This window comes from Onychomys torridus, chromosome 18 (assembly GCF_903995425.1).
Source record: "Onychomys torridus chromosome 18, mOncTor1.1, whole genome shotgun sequence".
Taxonomy (NCBI): domain Eukaryota; kingdom Metazoa; phylum Chordata; class Mammalia; order Rodentia; family Cricetidae; genus Onychomys; species Onychomys torridus.
This window is the reverse complement of record NC_050460.1, coordinates 46,316,714-46,332,435: the sequence shown is the minus strand read 5'-3', so window position 1 is coordinate 46,332,435 and position 15,722 is coordinate 46,316,714. Positions and strand designations below refer to the sequence as shown.

The window sequence follows — 15,722 nt, the reverse complement described above, 5'->3', positions numbered from 1 at the left end:
CTTTATCCAGATGCTCAGAACCATGGTGAAAGCTGACCTCAGAGGCCTTCAGCATTGCACTGCATAGCCTCTAGATCAGTCTGCAATCTCAGCTCCTGCTGTGGGCCTCGATACTAGGTCCTGATATAGATATAATAGGAAGAAAGGGTAGATTAAGGAACTTACTTCTAAAGAGCAACAACTCATTTAAAATGTTTTACATTGGTATAGATTTTAGTCTATTGATACAAATGTAAAGTAAATTTTGTTATACTGTATGTATATTTCTACTCGTGTTTAAGGTAATTATGTTTGTATAGCTCATTTTAAATTGTAATGGATAATTAAAAATAGATTAATAATTAGTCATCTATGATAATCATACTCATAGCCATGTTAGTTAAGTCTTCTAAATATACATAGAGGTATCTCAGATAGATAAGCAATCTTCAAATACTTCAAAGACCTACAGAATATGGCATGTAAAATACTTTTAAAATTTAGACTTTCTGGACAGTGAGACATATCTGCTCCTGGCAGCACCGATTTACTTCAGAGAGGAAGATGGGCACTGAAGACACTTCATGTGGAATTTATCTTCACCTTGGCAAAAATAGCCATTTGGGCAAGAAACTGGTCTTGCCTGGACTGCTTGATCAAGTGGACATGCAGGACCCATAGAAAGGTGAATTTGCTTGACAAAATGGTCCTTCAGGTTCCTGCTTTGCAGAGGAAACTGCCAGACATTCTACAGGACACTGAGAGAAGTGACCGAGACACTCTAGCCCTGTGGGCTGAAGACAAATTCCCCAACTTTACAAAGGAACATTAGGTGACTCTCCAGGCTGCCAGTTGTCTCTGTCTACTCTTGCAAGACTCCTGAATAATGCTTACATCCTTCTCCCGGTTCTCAGGTAATATTATATCCTTCTGAGGTCTTTGATGTGGTTGAAGACTAGATAGTTATAATTTCCTCAGTTATGATAAAAGATAAGTTAGATATAAAACCTTAGACTCACAAATATAGGAAGATAGGATATCTTCTTTAATATTATAACTGTAATTCTTGCTTGATAATTGTTTTGTTATATGTAATTGTACTATGTAAAAGTTAAAATCTTCCTTAAAAAAAGAAAAGAAAAGGGGAAGTGCTGTGGGTATCGCTCTGTGTAAATAAAGTACTGATTGGCCAGTGGCCAGGCAGGAAGTATAGGCAGGACAAGAGAGAAGAGAATTCTGGGAAGTAGAAGGCTAGGGAGAGACACCGCCAGCTGCTGCCATGAAAAGCAACATGTAAAGACACTGGTAAGCCACAAGCCATGTGGCAAAGTATAGATTAACAGAAATGGGTTAATTTAAGATAGTAGAAGCAGATAACAAGAAGCCTGCCATGGCCATATAGTTTCTAAACAATGTAAGTTTCTGTGTGCTTTCTTGATTGGGTCTGAGCAACTGTGGGACTGGCGGGTAAGAGAGATTTGTCCTGACTGGGCCAGGCAGGAAAACTCTAACTACAAGGTCCTCTGAAGACATCCTATGCTTCTTCCTGTTATCCTGACTCAGAGCTTACTCTAAGTCTCTGTGAGGTACTCAGGTAAAGGACAGCTGCGGCTTGCAAGGTCTAGAGAGCTCACATCCCCAGAAACAACCATCAACGGTGGCAAGAGCTACTAGATTTTGCTTCCACCATTGGCCAGACAACCTGAAGAGAAATTCTGATTCACAGAAGTCCTCAAGGTCCTGTTGCCTCTAGCTGCAGCCTCCCATGCATACCCTCTCCTTTCTGCCTTGCTTGATATTTACAATATATACATGTATTAGAACCACCTCCCAAATAAACTCCCTGCACTGAAGTCCAGGACTAAGGGTCTGGTCTCGTGGACTAGGTCCAATTAAAAACAGGCACCTTCCTCTGTTGGCAGTGCCTGGTCATTCCCCTCTGATAGGTTCTATATCTTCATATGATAATCTTTGTAGATGATACTCTGTCACTACTGCTTTGCACATCACTGAATGTAACTGGCAGGTCCTACATTTTGCTGACCATGAAAACGGGATTATTATGGGTTAAAAAAAAACACCTAGCCATGTGGCTAGGGACAAAATACAGAAAGTCTGGGATGTCCTATTAAGCAATCTTATTCATTTGTCTTGACAAACTCCTATGAGACATTCTCTTTACACCCTGTCTATTCGTGTATTAATTATATAGCCTGTAGCTTATTTATTTTCATGCTGTCTTCCTGTCCAGGGGCTTACTATATTTCTTTCACTTGGATGAAATAAAAAAACATTCTAAACAAGACTCTAACACGTGAAGCCATAGTGATAAAATTTGAAGTTAGTGGGAAGCCAATAGGAGTTGTGGGGTATGAATTTTCAATAAATACTTGCTGTGGTCAAGCATGAATGATGTCGGGGCAGAGCCAAACTGAGGGGCTTTCTATCTTTCCTCACTGTAGCTTAATAAAAGGCTTTGAGGCATCATTTTTTTTATTTCCTGCTGATACAAGTGGTTTAGTATCTCAAATAAAATAATTTATTTCTCTACAATTGAAACACAAAAGTGTAAGCCCCATGTGGAAACTGTAAGGAAGCCTACCAGATTTATCAAATGAAGGAAAAGAATAAGTTGTGAGGGTGAAGCAAAGAAAGTATTTCAGAAAATATTCCTCCTTTCAAAAATCAGGGGAAAAAACCCTTATTTGTTTATACAGATGCCACTTTAATCTTAAGTAAGTGAGAAAAATATGCTTTGCACAACTCGGCTGATCAATAAGAACTAAATCAAGTAACAATTCAGTGTCTAGTCACTGTGCCAAGTTTGTGGGATGTGGTCTCATGAGAACTTAATATGCGGATGATGATTGGTACAAGAGCTGATAATAGCTTCCAAGTGTTGTGTTTGAGCTGCCAATGTGGTAAGCAAAGATGCCTCTAGCCAGGCAATCAAAAAACGAAATAATCAATCGGGGGCATGTGCTTCCTTTGTTTGCTGTTGTCAGAATTCTATTTTAATTGCTATAGTATATCATTACTTTAGCATCTATGAATCGTAATGCCTTTCTTTGTAATATAAAGAAGGGAGACTTTTAACCTGCCTTTAGTAAAATTAAGTATGTCTCATTCTTCACAAGACAGCAGAAGTTGAATATATGTGGATGTTTTGATTTTTAATGAAGTAACAAGTACTTGAAAGCATTCTTTATTTCTTGGGCATTCCAATAGATAAGTGATTAATTCTCAAGTAAAGAGTAGGAGGCCAGATGAAAGGATAAAGGAAAGGAAAGTTTTGAAAAATGTGTGAAATAAATAATGAGAAAAAAAAGGATGACAGTAAAATCAGTGCATACTGTTCTGGGGCTTTTGAAAATCAATACGTCATTTTCCTTTTCCCCTGGTGTGGTGATCTCACACATGGGCTTTAGTTATATTGTGCCTGGGATGGAACCATGGCTCTACCAAGTAAAGTTTAGCAAACTGGTATACTTAAGAATTGATATAACATTATAGCAGCATTTCTTTTTTTCAAGGATGAAATCAATAACCCAAAGAATGCACTTATTAGAAAGTTCTGCAACTGTTCAGCAAATGAGAGATCTGATCATAATTATCATTGGGAATATTTACAATCCATTGGGAAGAAAATCCTTCACAAGATTTTTCAGGCAAAGAGGGGACAGCTATTATGAAAGAATGCCCCATGTTTTCAAGTGCTCTCAGAAAATAACAGGAATTCCTGCTGGAGAAAAGAGCGAAGGTTTTCTGGAAGGAGTAGTATCTGTGTGATTTTGGAACTCAGGTAACTTAAGATGAGAAAGGGAAGGCTGGGAAGCAGAGACGGAGCAGAGCATAGGATGCCGTGAGCCTTCTGTCAGTATTCCAAACACAATGAGCTTGCAAGTGTGTGCTGAAGGAGGAGGAGATGGTCATTTGCTGAGAAGTTAGTAGATCCTTCTATCAGAGGTGGGTGAATATGTATCTCTGGTGAAGAGGAACTAAAGAGATTTAAAAAAAAAAAAAACCCTAAAGAATAAAAATGTTGTGATCAAGTCACAGACAATTGAGAACACCATGCCAAGATCTTTGACTTGATCCCTAATAAAACAGGTGAGAAAGCCACAGAGCAAGAAAAACGAAACAAAAAAATGACTTTGTCATATGCTAGAACATTCCATCTTCATGCTCCACAATGTCTAATGGCTACTCTTTAGACATTCCTAAGAAATATGTGGCTCCTCTTACAGACTCAATCATTCTCTCATCTAAAGCTGAGGCATTTCTGTTACTGATGAAAAAGTAACGGTTATGAAATGGATAAGGATGGATGAGCAGAAAGAGAGGTTCTTAGGACGTTTTTTACTAAAAATAAAACCAGTTCTAGAACAAGAGACGACCATTAAATATTTCAAAGACAGTTAAGAGCAGGGCTTGGCTTTTGTGAGAAAAGAGCATATGTAAGGTGCTTAGAATAAACTCTTCAATGTTGAAAGCACAAAAAGATGTAGAGATTTACTCATTTTGCTGTTTCGACTTTTCTGATTTTTCTGAGACTCGGTGTCATGTCTCCCAAACTGGCTTTAAACTTGTTTATAGCAGAGGATAACCTTGTGTGTCTGATCATTCTGTGTCTTTATCCTGAGTGCTGATTTGACAGATAAGTACCACCGTGTGCAGTTTATGAGGCATTAGGAATTGATACCAGAGCTACAAGCATGCCAAGAAAGCACTCAACGAACAGTTACATTCCCAGACCTCAAGTATATACACAAACTATATACCCAAAATATAGACCTCACAGTGGGAAATAAAGTCATCTTGGGTGTGGAGAAAGAGTAGTTGGATAATGAGAATCGGAACAACTGAGAGTAGCCCTGAAGATCACGGGTGTCTCCTAAGAGTCCACTTCATTTCATGTCTTCACACACACATGTGCTGTTTCTCCAAATGAAAACAAGCTCCTGCTTGGTCCTTCATTGAGAGTAAATTTCATGGCTGTGTTGAACATGCACAATGCAGCAGAAACTCTACTTTTCAACTTTGGATCTCAACATCCACCCTGATTCTTGACATGGTTGTTGGTTTGCTGCTGCTATCACAAGTGGAGACCATGTGGAAAGAGCCCGGATGGTCCCCAGTGGTGGCTCCTTGGGATCACAGTGGCACCTATTTATGGTGGTTTGAGAAAGAAAAAACCAAAGCTGTGCTCCAAAGCACAGCTGTTCTCTACAAACTGAAATGACTAGGAGGAAGTATTAGCTGCCCTGATGTGACAGTCTAGATCTCACCAATGATGATGAGAAGACAAATCATGCATGATTGCAAGATAAAATACAGGACACCTGGGAATATTTTAATTTGAAGTAAACACTTCAGTTTTTAAACACTTCTTAAAAAATGAAAGTATGGCCCATGCCGCCTTTGGAACATAATTATGTTAAGGCATATTTGTTGCTAACCTAAAATGCAAACTTAACTGGGCATGTGAAGTTTGATTTGCTCTGTCTTCTCATTCAATGTGTAAGAAACTGCTTTTTCTGAAGTTCTTGAGAAAAATAATAACTGTAAAGGTTGGGGAGGTATGAATGTAGATTAGCATTTTATGCATAGATTTGCTGCTGGCAAACTAGATGGAAGAGACAAGGACAAGAAATACTGTGGTTGACACACACAGAAAGAGTTCTTCTAAACTCTAAAATGATCTGGGAGGGGTAGGGACACTGAAGAAGAGCTGGGACAGGGAGCGTGAGGCTGAGCTGGTAAATGTTTGCTAAGCAATACAGAAAGATCTGGCTTCACACCTAACACCTCAGAAAAAATAACCTAGCATGGTGGTGTATCCCTGTGATCCCAGCCTAACCTGGCAGCATGGTGGTATAGCCCTGTGACCCCAGCCCTCGACACCTGGGACATCAGAAGTTTGAGGCCAGCATGGGATACAGCAGACTCTGTATCAATATGGGGATGGGGAAAAATCCTAAGGAAGACAGAAAATCAAAATCATACAAGAAAGAAGAAGGTCAACTCTGAGGATCCACATTTCTGTGTCCTTGTCTGGGTCTTGACTCTATTCTCCCTGCTCCTTAGTCCCTGACTGCACTGTCTGGCTTTCTCATCAATGTCCCAAAGGGGCTGTGCTGGAATACTCTTTTGATTCTTACACCCCATAATTCTAACAGCTGACAGCAGAAAGAGAGTTCACCTCAAGGCCCTAACGCTGAGAAAACATGATTTTTACAGAATTTAAAATTCTGCTGTGACACAACCTCAGCATCTGGGAATCCTTATTATTCTGTATATGGATCTACTTCTGAATTAAAATACGGCCCAGCCATTTCTCTATCTCTTCCCATTTAACGAAGATAATGTCTAGCATTAAAAGCTTCTGGTTAAAAGCCTTTCCTCCTGCTTTTATGAGTTAATGGTGACCATGTTATAGCTGTCCATAAGAGAAAAAAAATTGGTAATTAACAGTGAAAAGGAGTAGGAAGCTGAGGCCTTGGAAACTGGCTAAGTTTGGGGGGAAATTAATTTGTGTCCTAACACTGGGCTTCTCAACTGCTAGGTAAATCCCTTCTGATCTTTTGATCCTGGTGACTAACGACTAAGAGAGTGTCTCAACAGAAACTGTCTTCTGAAGCACCCACATACCATGAAGAGGAAAAGCTGAGACTACAAGATGCTCTCTGCATCAGGACAAGAAGTGTGATGTGTGCTTCTCTCAGTTAACTGTTGCTGTTACAGAAAGTCATGACCAACACCACTTGAGGAGGACAGGGTTTATCAGGTTTACACTTCCTCATCACTGTTGATTGTTGAAGGACATCAGGACAGGAACCCAAACAGGGCAGGAACCTGGAGGCAGGAGCTGATGCAGAGCTGTGGAGGGGTGCTGTTTACCAGCTTGCTCAGCCTACATTCTTAGTGAACCCAGGACCACCAGCCCAGGGGTGGCACCACCCACCATAGATTGGGCTCTCCCTCACTGATCATTAAGAAAAGGCCCTATCATCTTGCTGACGACCCAATCTTCTGCAGGCATTTACTTAAGTAATGCTTCCTCCTCTCAGATGCCTCCTATTGTATCGAGCTGACATTAAAACTAGGCAGCACATGAGCCAGGCAGTAGTGGCGCACGCCATTAATACCAGCACTCGGGAGGCAGAGCCAGGCGGATCTCTGTGAGTTCGAGACCAGCCTGGTCTACAGAGCGAGATCCAGGACAGGCACCAAAACTACACAGAGAAACCCAGTCTCAAAAAACCAAACAACAAAAACCAAAACCAAAAACCGAGCCAGCACAGTACTGTCTTAAAACCAGTTTACCAGCATCTCTAAACTTTGAGTGTGCCAGACAGTCATATATACTGATTTTATTTTATGTGGAAGTGAATATGTGTACATGTGCACATGTCCATTTGTGCACAAAAGTGTGGGGTGTGTGTGTGTGTGTGTGTGTGTGTGTGTGTGTATGTGTGTATGTGTTGCGCATGCATGTGAGGTAAGGAGGCAACTTGAGATGTCATTAATGATGATCCATACACCTTTCTCTTGTGTCAGCGCCTTTCACTACGAGGAGTACAGCAAGTAGCCTAGGCTGACTGGACAGAGAGGCCCAGGAATCCATTTGTCTCCATCACCCCAGCTTTCGGATTTCAAGCCTGCCCCACCACACCTGGCCTTTTCCCAAGAGGGTTGTGGGGATTGAAATCAGGTCCCCTTGCTTGAGAGGCAAACACTTGACCAACCAAGCCATCTCTCTAGCGCAGCAATATGCGTGTACTTAATATCCAAAGCCCCATTTCACATTGTTAATTGCATTTCACAGATTCGGAGAAGCCACAAGAGATGGAATCTATGCCTGAGAACTCCCATCAGGTGAGGACAGAGCCAAGATTCAATTACAATTCTGCATGACATGAAGGCGCATACTTTTGCTTCTGTCTTCTGTTGGCTGCAGAACGTTTGAGGCACATAAACATGGAGAGGACAAGTTTGCTTTTGGGTTTCCTCTTCTATAATTTTAAAAGACCAAAAACAACACGCAGTAGAGCAATGAATGGCGCTTTTGCTCCTTACTCCTGCCCGGTGCCTTCCTTTTCTCTCACCTGTCTGCGGAGGTCTCGTGTCTTCTTGCTCATGTTGTCTATGGCGGCATTCAGGGTATTACTCTTCTCTGCTTTTCCAGTCTGCAAGGAAGCAAAACACTGACATAAGCAATGCTACCAAATTACTCTTTATCACTTAGCAATTTGCTTTCGAAATTTCCTGAAAATAACAGCTTGAGAAAATTCAAGAATAGTTTTCAAAACTGCTATGACAGTGTCTATGATTCATGAGCTCTTCACTGAAACACTAAGTAGCATGGTGATTAAAGCGCACATTATTTTCTTCTTTAAGCGTCTGTAATATTTCTGATAGAGGGTTTGATCGTATTCAACGTGGCAGCAGGCAGAGAATTGTCTCCCCCAAACTCTGATCTTCATTCTTAACAAGTCAACCCCTTAACCGTTCAGCATGCAATTAGCTTAAAAGCATTAGATGCCCAATTTGTCAACTTCCGTGGGAGTTTCTGAAGTCATTTTCTTGGTGTATTGTGTAAGTTATGCAGAGCCATATTGGAGTTTTGCTAAACACTAAATAAAATATGCAGTGCAAATTCATACAATTTGCAAAAGTTGACCACAATTTTAGCTGACAATATTCCAAGAACAAATTGTTTTAAGTGAGAACTGGATGCTGCTTTTGGCTCCTTAAGATAATTTGTGCAACACGTTTTCATTCTGTAAGCAGCACAGTTCTCTCTGTTACATCCTTTAACCTAAGGCTTGGACTTCTTCACACAGGCAGAGTCACCTTGGTTGACATTTTCTACATCTTATTGCTGTGGGAGACAATTGGGTTGAATCTAATCATACTTTCCAGTGATACCTCCCAGAAAAGGAGATTGGGGGAAAAAATCATCATGTGTTTCACCTCTAAGAAAATTGCTGCTGCTTTTAAATTAATAAACTGCATAGTACTCTGAGAGGAGACCTTGAATATCAGCAGCTGGTCATTGAACTGCTAGAATGGACCCCATGGAAAGAGACACTGAAGCACAGCATGGACGAGGCAGCACATCAAACACTCTCTCCCTAGACCAAACTCACAGAAAAACTGATGCCGTCCAATAGAACAATGTCTTAACAACAACAAAATCAAGATCATCTATTGTACTGAACAGATGTACCTGATTCTCCTGGTGTCCTGCCATCTTCTCAAATACTACTCGCTGAAGTGCCACATTCGCAAGGCTTTCTATCCCTTTCCCCATTTCTTACACATAGGCTCCTGTTGAAATCCTTGCTGTTCCTCAGTGGTCTCCAAAAGAATTCCCTCAATGCATAGCTCCTCTTGAAATGATTCCCATGATCACAGTGAACTTGTACCTCTCCTTGTTTCACGGGCATTTTCCAACAGGCTCATGTCATCTCTGTGCCTTCACGGCACCCTTGCACTAATTACTTGTAAGGGAGTTATTGAACCTGTTTGATGAGTACATAAATTAACAACTTCATTCAAAGTGCAACATAGTTTAATTAGGGCTCCATAACAAGCCAGAGAGGTAGTGATGAACCTGGAGTTTACCAATCAGCCAGAAGACACAACCAAATGACTCTTTAGCAATTGCTGGTACCCACTAAACTACAACACATAGATGGCCAAAAATGACCATCACTGGAGAGCGTGCGATACTCTGCAAGATGCTTGGTATCCATGTGTCTACTAGGTTTTACTAATAGACACGGGTAATGCTTAAGGAACAACAGCAGAGATCGTCTGCAGGCCTCTACATGTACACACATGTGCATCATCATAAACGCACATGTGCACATGCATATAAAACTAAGAGATTTTAATTACTTTTAAAAGATATAAAATGTGCATATGATAGAAACTGTCCATAGCAAAGGAAGAGGGGGATGAAGGAAAGCATAGTAGAATATATTGGTGTTGGGTCATTTAACCAAGAAAAAAAAAGTCTCAATGCCAAAGTGATGATGAAGAATGTATTCAAATGAAACTTGTGAGTACTTTAACAGCTCTACTTTTTTACATTTTTTTCATTTTTCTTTATTAAGAAATTTTCTCACTCCACATGCTATCCAAAGATCCCTCTCCTCCCTCCTCCCACCCTCCCATCCCTCCTTCCCAAGCCACCCTACATCACCACATCCCCCAAATCGAGGTCTCCCATGGGGAGTCAGCAAAGCCCAGAACACTGAGCCTAGGCAGGTCCAAGCCCTTTCCCATTGTACCAAGGCTGTGCAAGGTGTCACACCACAAGCACCAGATTCCAGAAGCCTGCTCATAGACCAGGGACAGATCCTGATCCCCCTGCCTGAGTGCCCCCCAAACAGTCTGAGCCAAACAACCGTCTTCCATATCCAGAGGGCCTAGTCCAGTCCCATGGGGGCTCCACAGCCACCAGTCCACAATTCATAGGCTTCCACTAGTGTGGCCAGTCATCTCTACATGTCCTCCCATCATGATCTCGATGTCTTTTGCCTGCAGTATCTCTCCTCTCTCTCATCAATTGGATTCCCGGAGCTCAGCCTGGTGCCTAGCTATAGACCTCTGTATCTGCCTCTATCTGTCACTGGACAAAGTCTCTATGATGACAGTTAGGTTATTTGCTAGGCTGGACACCAGAATAGACCGATCCAGGCACCCTCTGGACCACTGCCAGCAGACCAATGTGGGGTCAACCTTATGGATTCCTGAGAGCCTCCCCAGCACCCTGCCTCTTCCTATTCCCAGGATGTCCTCATCTATCATGGTATCTTCCTCCCTGCCCTCCCACTCTGTCCCTGTTCCAGGTTGACCATCCAATTTCCCTATGTTATCATCCCCCACTCCTTGTCCTCTGCCACGCCCCACAACCCAGTCTACTCATGTAGATCTCATCCACTTCTCCTTCACAGGGTCATCCATGTGTCCCTCCTAGGGTCTTTTCCTGTTAGCTAGCCTCTCTGGAGTTGTGGGTTGCAGTCTGGCCATCCCTTCCCTCCCATTTTGTATCCACAAATGAGTGAGTACATACTATGTTTGTCCTTCTGAATCTGGGTTAACTCACTCAAGATGATATTTTCTAGATCCATCAATTTGCTTACAAATTTCATGATATCATTGTTTTTTATTGCTGAGTAGTATTCCATTGTGTATATGTTAACAGCAGCTCTACTTAAGCAGTCTTTCTATTAGCAACAGAAAATTATGAAGCATTAAGTCAGGACTACAAAAAGCAATGGTATAAACAGATCTATAATGGGCCTAAATGCAGTTTCTAATTTTAGCTAAAGAGTCTCGCCTCTATTCTTTAGCCTTGTGCATTATTAGCTCTTGGTTATGTCTTTTTCCATTTCATGAAGGCAGTAATCAACCAACATGGGCAGGAGTTAGGACAGAGATCCCCACGCCCTCTCACCCCCTGCCCTGGCATAAGGAATAATATTAGAGACTCCTGTTGTGTTGGCTGTTAAAAAAAAAAAAAAAACCTCACCAGCTTCTGTGCTGTGATTCATCAGAACAAGTAAAAGATGTCAGCCTGCCTAGACCTAGCAGCAGATACACACAAAGCTTTTAATAAAGGGTGATAGGAGGTGACAGCATGATAAGATTCAATAAGGACTTTAAAGATAATTTCCTAATTTCCTCCCAGAGCTTAACCCTAGTTTAAAATATTTCATTGGGTCAAAGGCACTTTGTTCCCTGGGTAGTAATAAATAGACCCTAATGCTGCAGGAATTATTAAATTTTCTTTTTTATTCCTTCCTTTTATCTCCCATCCCCAATACCTTTCTTCTTTCTCACCCCCAGGTTTTTATTGGGTTCTTGCTCTATTTATCCAGATTTATTTGGCTTCAGTTGAGCCATTTTATACCTCTTTATTCCTTTTGCATGGCATAAAAATAAATAAAGCAAGGAGAAATAGCCCTGTCCTGTTTAAAAGCACCTCATTCCTTCTGTTTTCAAAGCCTTAACAAATCATCAAGCAATGAGCTAGGGCTAAAGGTAAGTCCTATGTTCCGAGATGAGAGATGGATAGGGCAGGATATTAAAACACAGCCATAGATAACACTCAGTGCCTTCCTATCACTAAGTGCTCAGAAGAGAAGAAGCCCCTTTAGAGAACCCTTGATAGGGTCCATCATTAAGTCAGCACAGCCCTGCTAATGGACAAGGAATGACTTTCAGAGAGCATCAGGGAGAGAGACACTGGGAAATATGGTAAGGATCAGCACTGTATAGAGAAAAACCACTCATTATCATCAGTCAATGAATTTGCCATAAGGAAAAGCTTTGTTGATGAAAACAATCCTGAGCATGATTTTATTCAGTAAAACATCATTAGAATTACTTTGTGCCTTATATAGTCTCAATGTCATCCAAGATTGTACCTGTATATAGTCTTAACCAAGAGCCTTTCCATCAATGCTCTATTTCACAAACAATAGTTAATTATCTCATGATTCCGGTACAGTTGCCTACACATTTGGAAACAAGCATATGAATTAACTCTCTTTGATTTGCCTTAACTTGAGTGTACGTCTTTCCTACAAGGGACTCAGTCTGGGAGAACTTTTTAACACTACACTATTCAATGTAATGTTATATGTAAATGAGTAATAGCCATTTATCATATGTAGCATTTTAATTTAAATATAAACTTAAATTATATAATATTTTATCCCCTTGGTGTCTCCAATTAAAGTATTAAATTTTTTTGTTTGGTGACTGCTATACTGAACACCATGGATATGGAACATGTTCCTTACCACAGAAGGATTTGCAGAACAGTGTTGCGTTAATACTTACTTCTTGGTTGCATGGAAGTAATCTTTAAATGACAATCCAATATACTAGAGAGCAACCAGGCAGTAAACCAAACTGTCAGTGCTCAAGCAACTTAGCCTGAGTAAAGAAAGCTGAGATTTCATTACATCTGCTCTTTGCTTCAAAATTCTTCCCTCCATCCCCGTTGCTGCTGAAATTCAGAACAAATCTGTGATCTTGGTGTCTAAAGCCTTACAAGGACTTAATCTTGGATTTATTCCTAACAAAGGATGAGACTTCTTTATGACTCTGGAGTGCCGACTACGAGAAATCCTTTCACTTCTTACCTCCTGCTTTTCTCAGTATGGACATCTTTCAAGTTATAGCTCAATTAATACATTTTAAGAAGAATGTTGGGGGATCCTCCCGGCTGGCATTAGTCATTGTCTTCCATCACCCTTTCTTTCACTTCTTGGGCTTTTTAAATAGCATTTGGTTTAATAAACAGACAAAAGTACTCAACAAATCTTTATGATCTGTTCTGCGATGGGCACTGCATAAGGGCCAGCAATACCTTCAACACCATGTCTGCCTCAGCAGAAGACATAAACACAGACACAGCATTTGATAGAAACGTCTAAGACAATCTAGAGATTGATTGGATGGCACTCTCACTAAGCCAAGGGGAAGGAAAGATGCCCAAGGAAGCGACAAAGGAGTACTGAAACGTATCTGGGAGTCAGGCAAGTGAAGCTAAGAGCAAAGGACGTGGGGAGGAAACAGGCAGCTTGAGCCAAGGCCAGGATCTTAAGGAATACTTGACAACTAGCATAAGAAGTGTGAAGCTTGACCTGTTGGCCTTTGCCACACTAAGAAATGAAATTGGTCCGACAGACAACTGAGAGTCATACAATTTAATCAAGTGAGTGAAACGGTCAGGCCATTATATCAAAGGGGCTGGAGTCTGCACAGTGGATTTGAGGACACCGGAACACTGGCGGAATTAGAATTAGGTGGTCACGGCCAAAGGCTCTAAGAGGGATGAGATGTGTTGAAATGAATCCAGCGATGGTCGGAATAAAGGAAAGTGATGAACTCAGGGCTCTGTTTGAGTAAACAAGGTAAGATAGGGACTGGCAGCTGCTGGCAGGTGAGAGAAAGACAGCAATCCATGCTGCCATCCAGTGATGAGTGACGGATGATGGGGCTGGGAACGGAGATGCTCAGTTCAGGAGGAGAAGCTGGTCAGCACAAGGATGTTCATGTCAATAACAAGAATCGGGTAGCTGCTTACTTGGATGTATCACTCACACAGCCAATTTTATCCTCCAGGTTAGGAACTTCCTTGCACATACTTTGTTGCTTGTATCATAAACAATACTTGCACATTGTAAGTGTTCCAAAGTTCATCATTGAATAATTCAAAAGTAAAGCAATCCCTTGTCAACACATCCCATAATACTGTTGTGCTTCAGTTTCTGAACATGAAGGTTTGCCACTAAATATCCTTATATTCCTTTATGGTTTTCAAACTCTAAGACAGGACTACATTTTTTCCCCAAAATTACAGAATAGTATGTTTAGTTAAACAATTTCTTGTATAAACAATCTCTGAAACTGTGTTGAAACGTGTGTAACATGAACTTGAAACAGCACAAACAAAACTAGGCATTTGAACATGATAGTCATGAGGCTCACCCCTAAAAACAATGAAGCCCAAACAGCAAAAAGAGGAATTAAACACCAGTTTCTCAAATTCATAACCAAGTAAATGTGTTCATTTAGAAGTTCCCTGGATATAATTTAAATAGCAAGAAAAACTCTTTTGGTTGTTGTTTTGTTATTTTTTGATATTATTTTATGTATGCCATTTTTCACAAGCTTTGAAATGAAACATTTCCCTTTTAGTGTGAAATCTTTATTTCATGGTGAAGATGAAATATGATGCCCTTAAACTTAGTTCTTCTCTGTAGAAATAGCTTTAAAAATATTTTATGCTTAACAAATAGCAGAGGGAACAGATTTTAGACCACATTTTTTTTAGGCATGAAAGATATACAAATAGACAAGCGTGCAAACTGAAACCTCCTCTCTTAGAATCCCACTGTACTGCAGCATGTCAGGAAGACGCCTTCACTGGGCATACTGAATAATCTTCCTGAAGCAAGCATTGTGATATGGAAATAAATGTAAAACAAACCAAACATCAACTCCGACATTTGAAATAGCTTAACTTTTAAAAGTAACTGTATTATAATAGAATGAGACAAGGAAACTGGGAGAAGAGAACAGGGGAAAAATGCTTTGGGGGAGTAAAGTGATTAAGACTCTTTGAAAGAGATCAGCAAAGGACAGAAAACAAAAATCAAAATTGCACTAAACTATAATTTAGACAAGGATTTAATACCAGAAAATGCCACAACAACAACAGTATAAATCTCAACAAAAACACCCAAATAGCCCAATTAAAAAGTGGCCAATAGAGATTGGAAGATGGGTAAGCTGGGCACCTGTAACCCAGTTCTAGTGAGTTCAGACATAAACAGACCTTAGAAGTTTTTGGCTAGCCAACCTGTGAGGCAGAATGATGGATACATATCTCAGCAGTTATGAAGAGCCAAAAATCAGTTCCCAGGACTGATGATGGCAGCTCACCACAGCCTGTAACCCCAGCTCCAGGTGATCCTATGCCCTCTTTAAAACTCCATGGGTACCTCATGTGCACACTTGTGCATGCATGCATGTGTGCGTGCACACACACACAGACACACACACACACACACACAATTACAAATTGAATAGAAAGTGAACATCAATCAAAAAAAGATACCTACTGTTGACCTCAAGCCTCACCACACATAACACTGCTCACATATACATACTATACACTCAAAAATAAATAAAGGAAAAACAAAGGTTTCCAA

The 15,722-nt window shown here is 40.6% G+C and overlaps 1 protein-coding gene across 1 annotated transcript in view; it reads right to left on the bottom strand.

The window, feature by feature from the left end:
* The window catches only part of Ctnna3 (catenin alpha 3), a 1,414,880-nt gene that overhangs the window by 713,149 nt on the left and 686,009 nt on the right, over nt 1–15,722 (bottom strand). Inside the window, exon 13 of the mRNA XM_036167773.1 lies at nt 8,088–8,168. Coding sequence (XP_036023666.1) covers nt 8,088–8,168 — 81 coding nt within the window. The remainder of the gene's footprint in view (nt 1–8,087; nt 8,169–15,722) is intronic.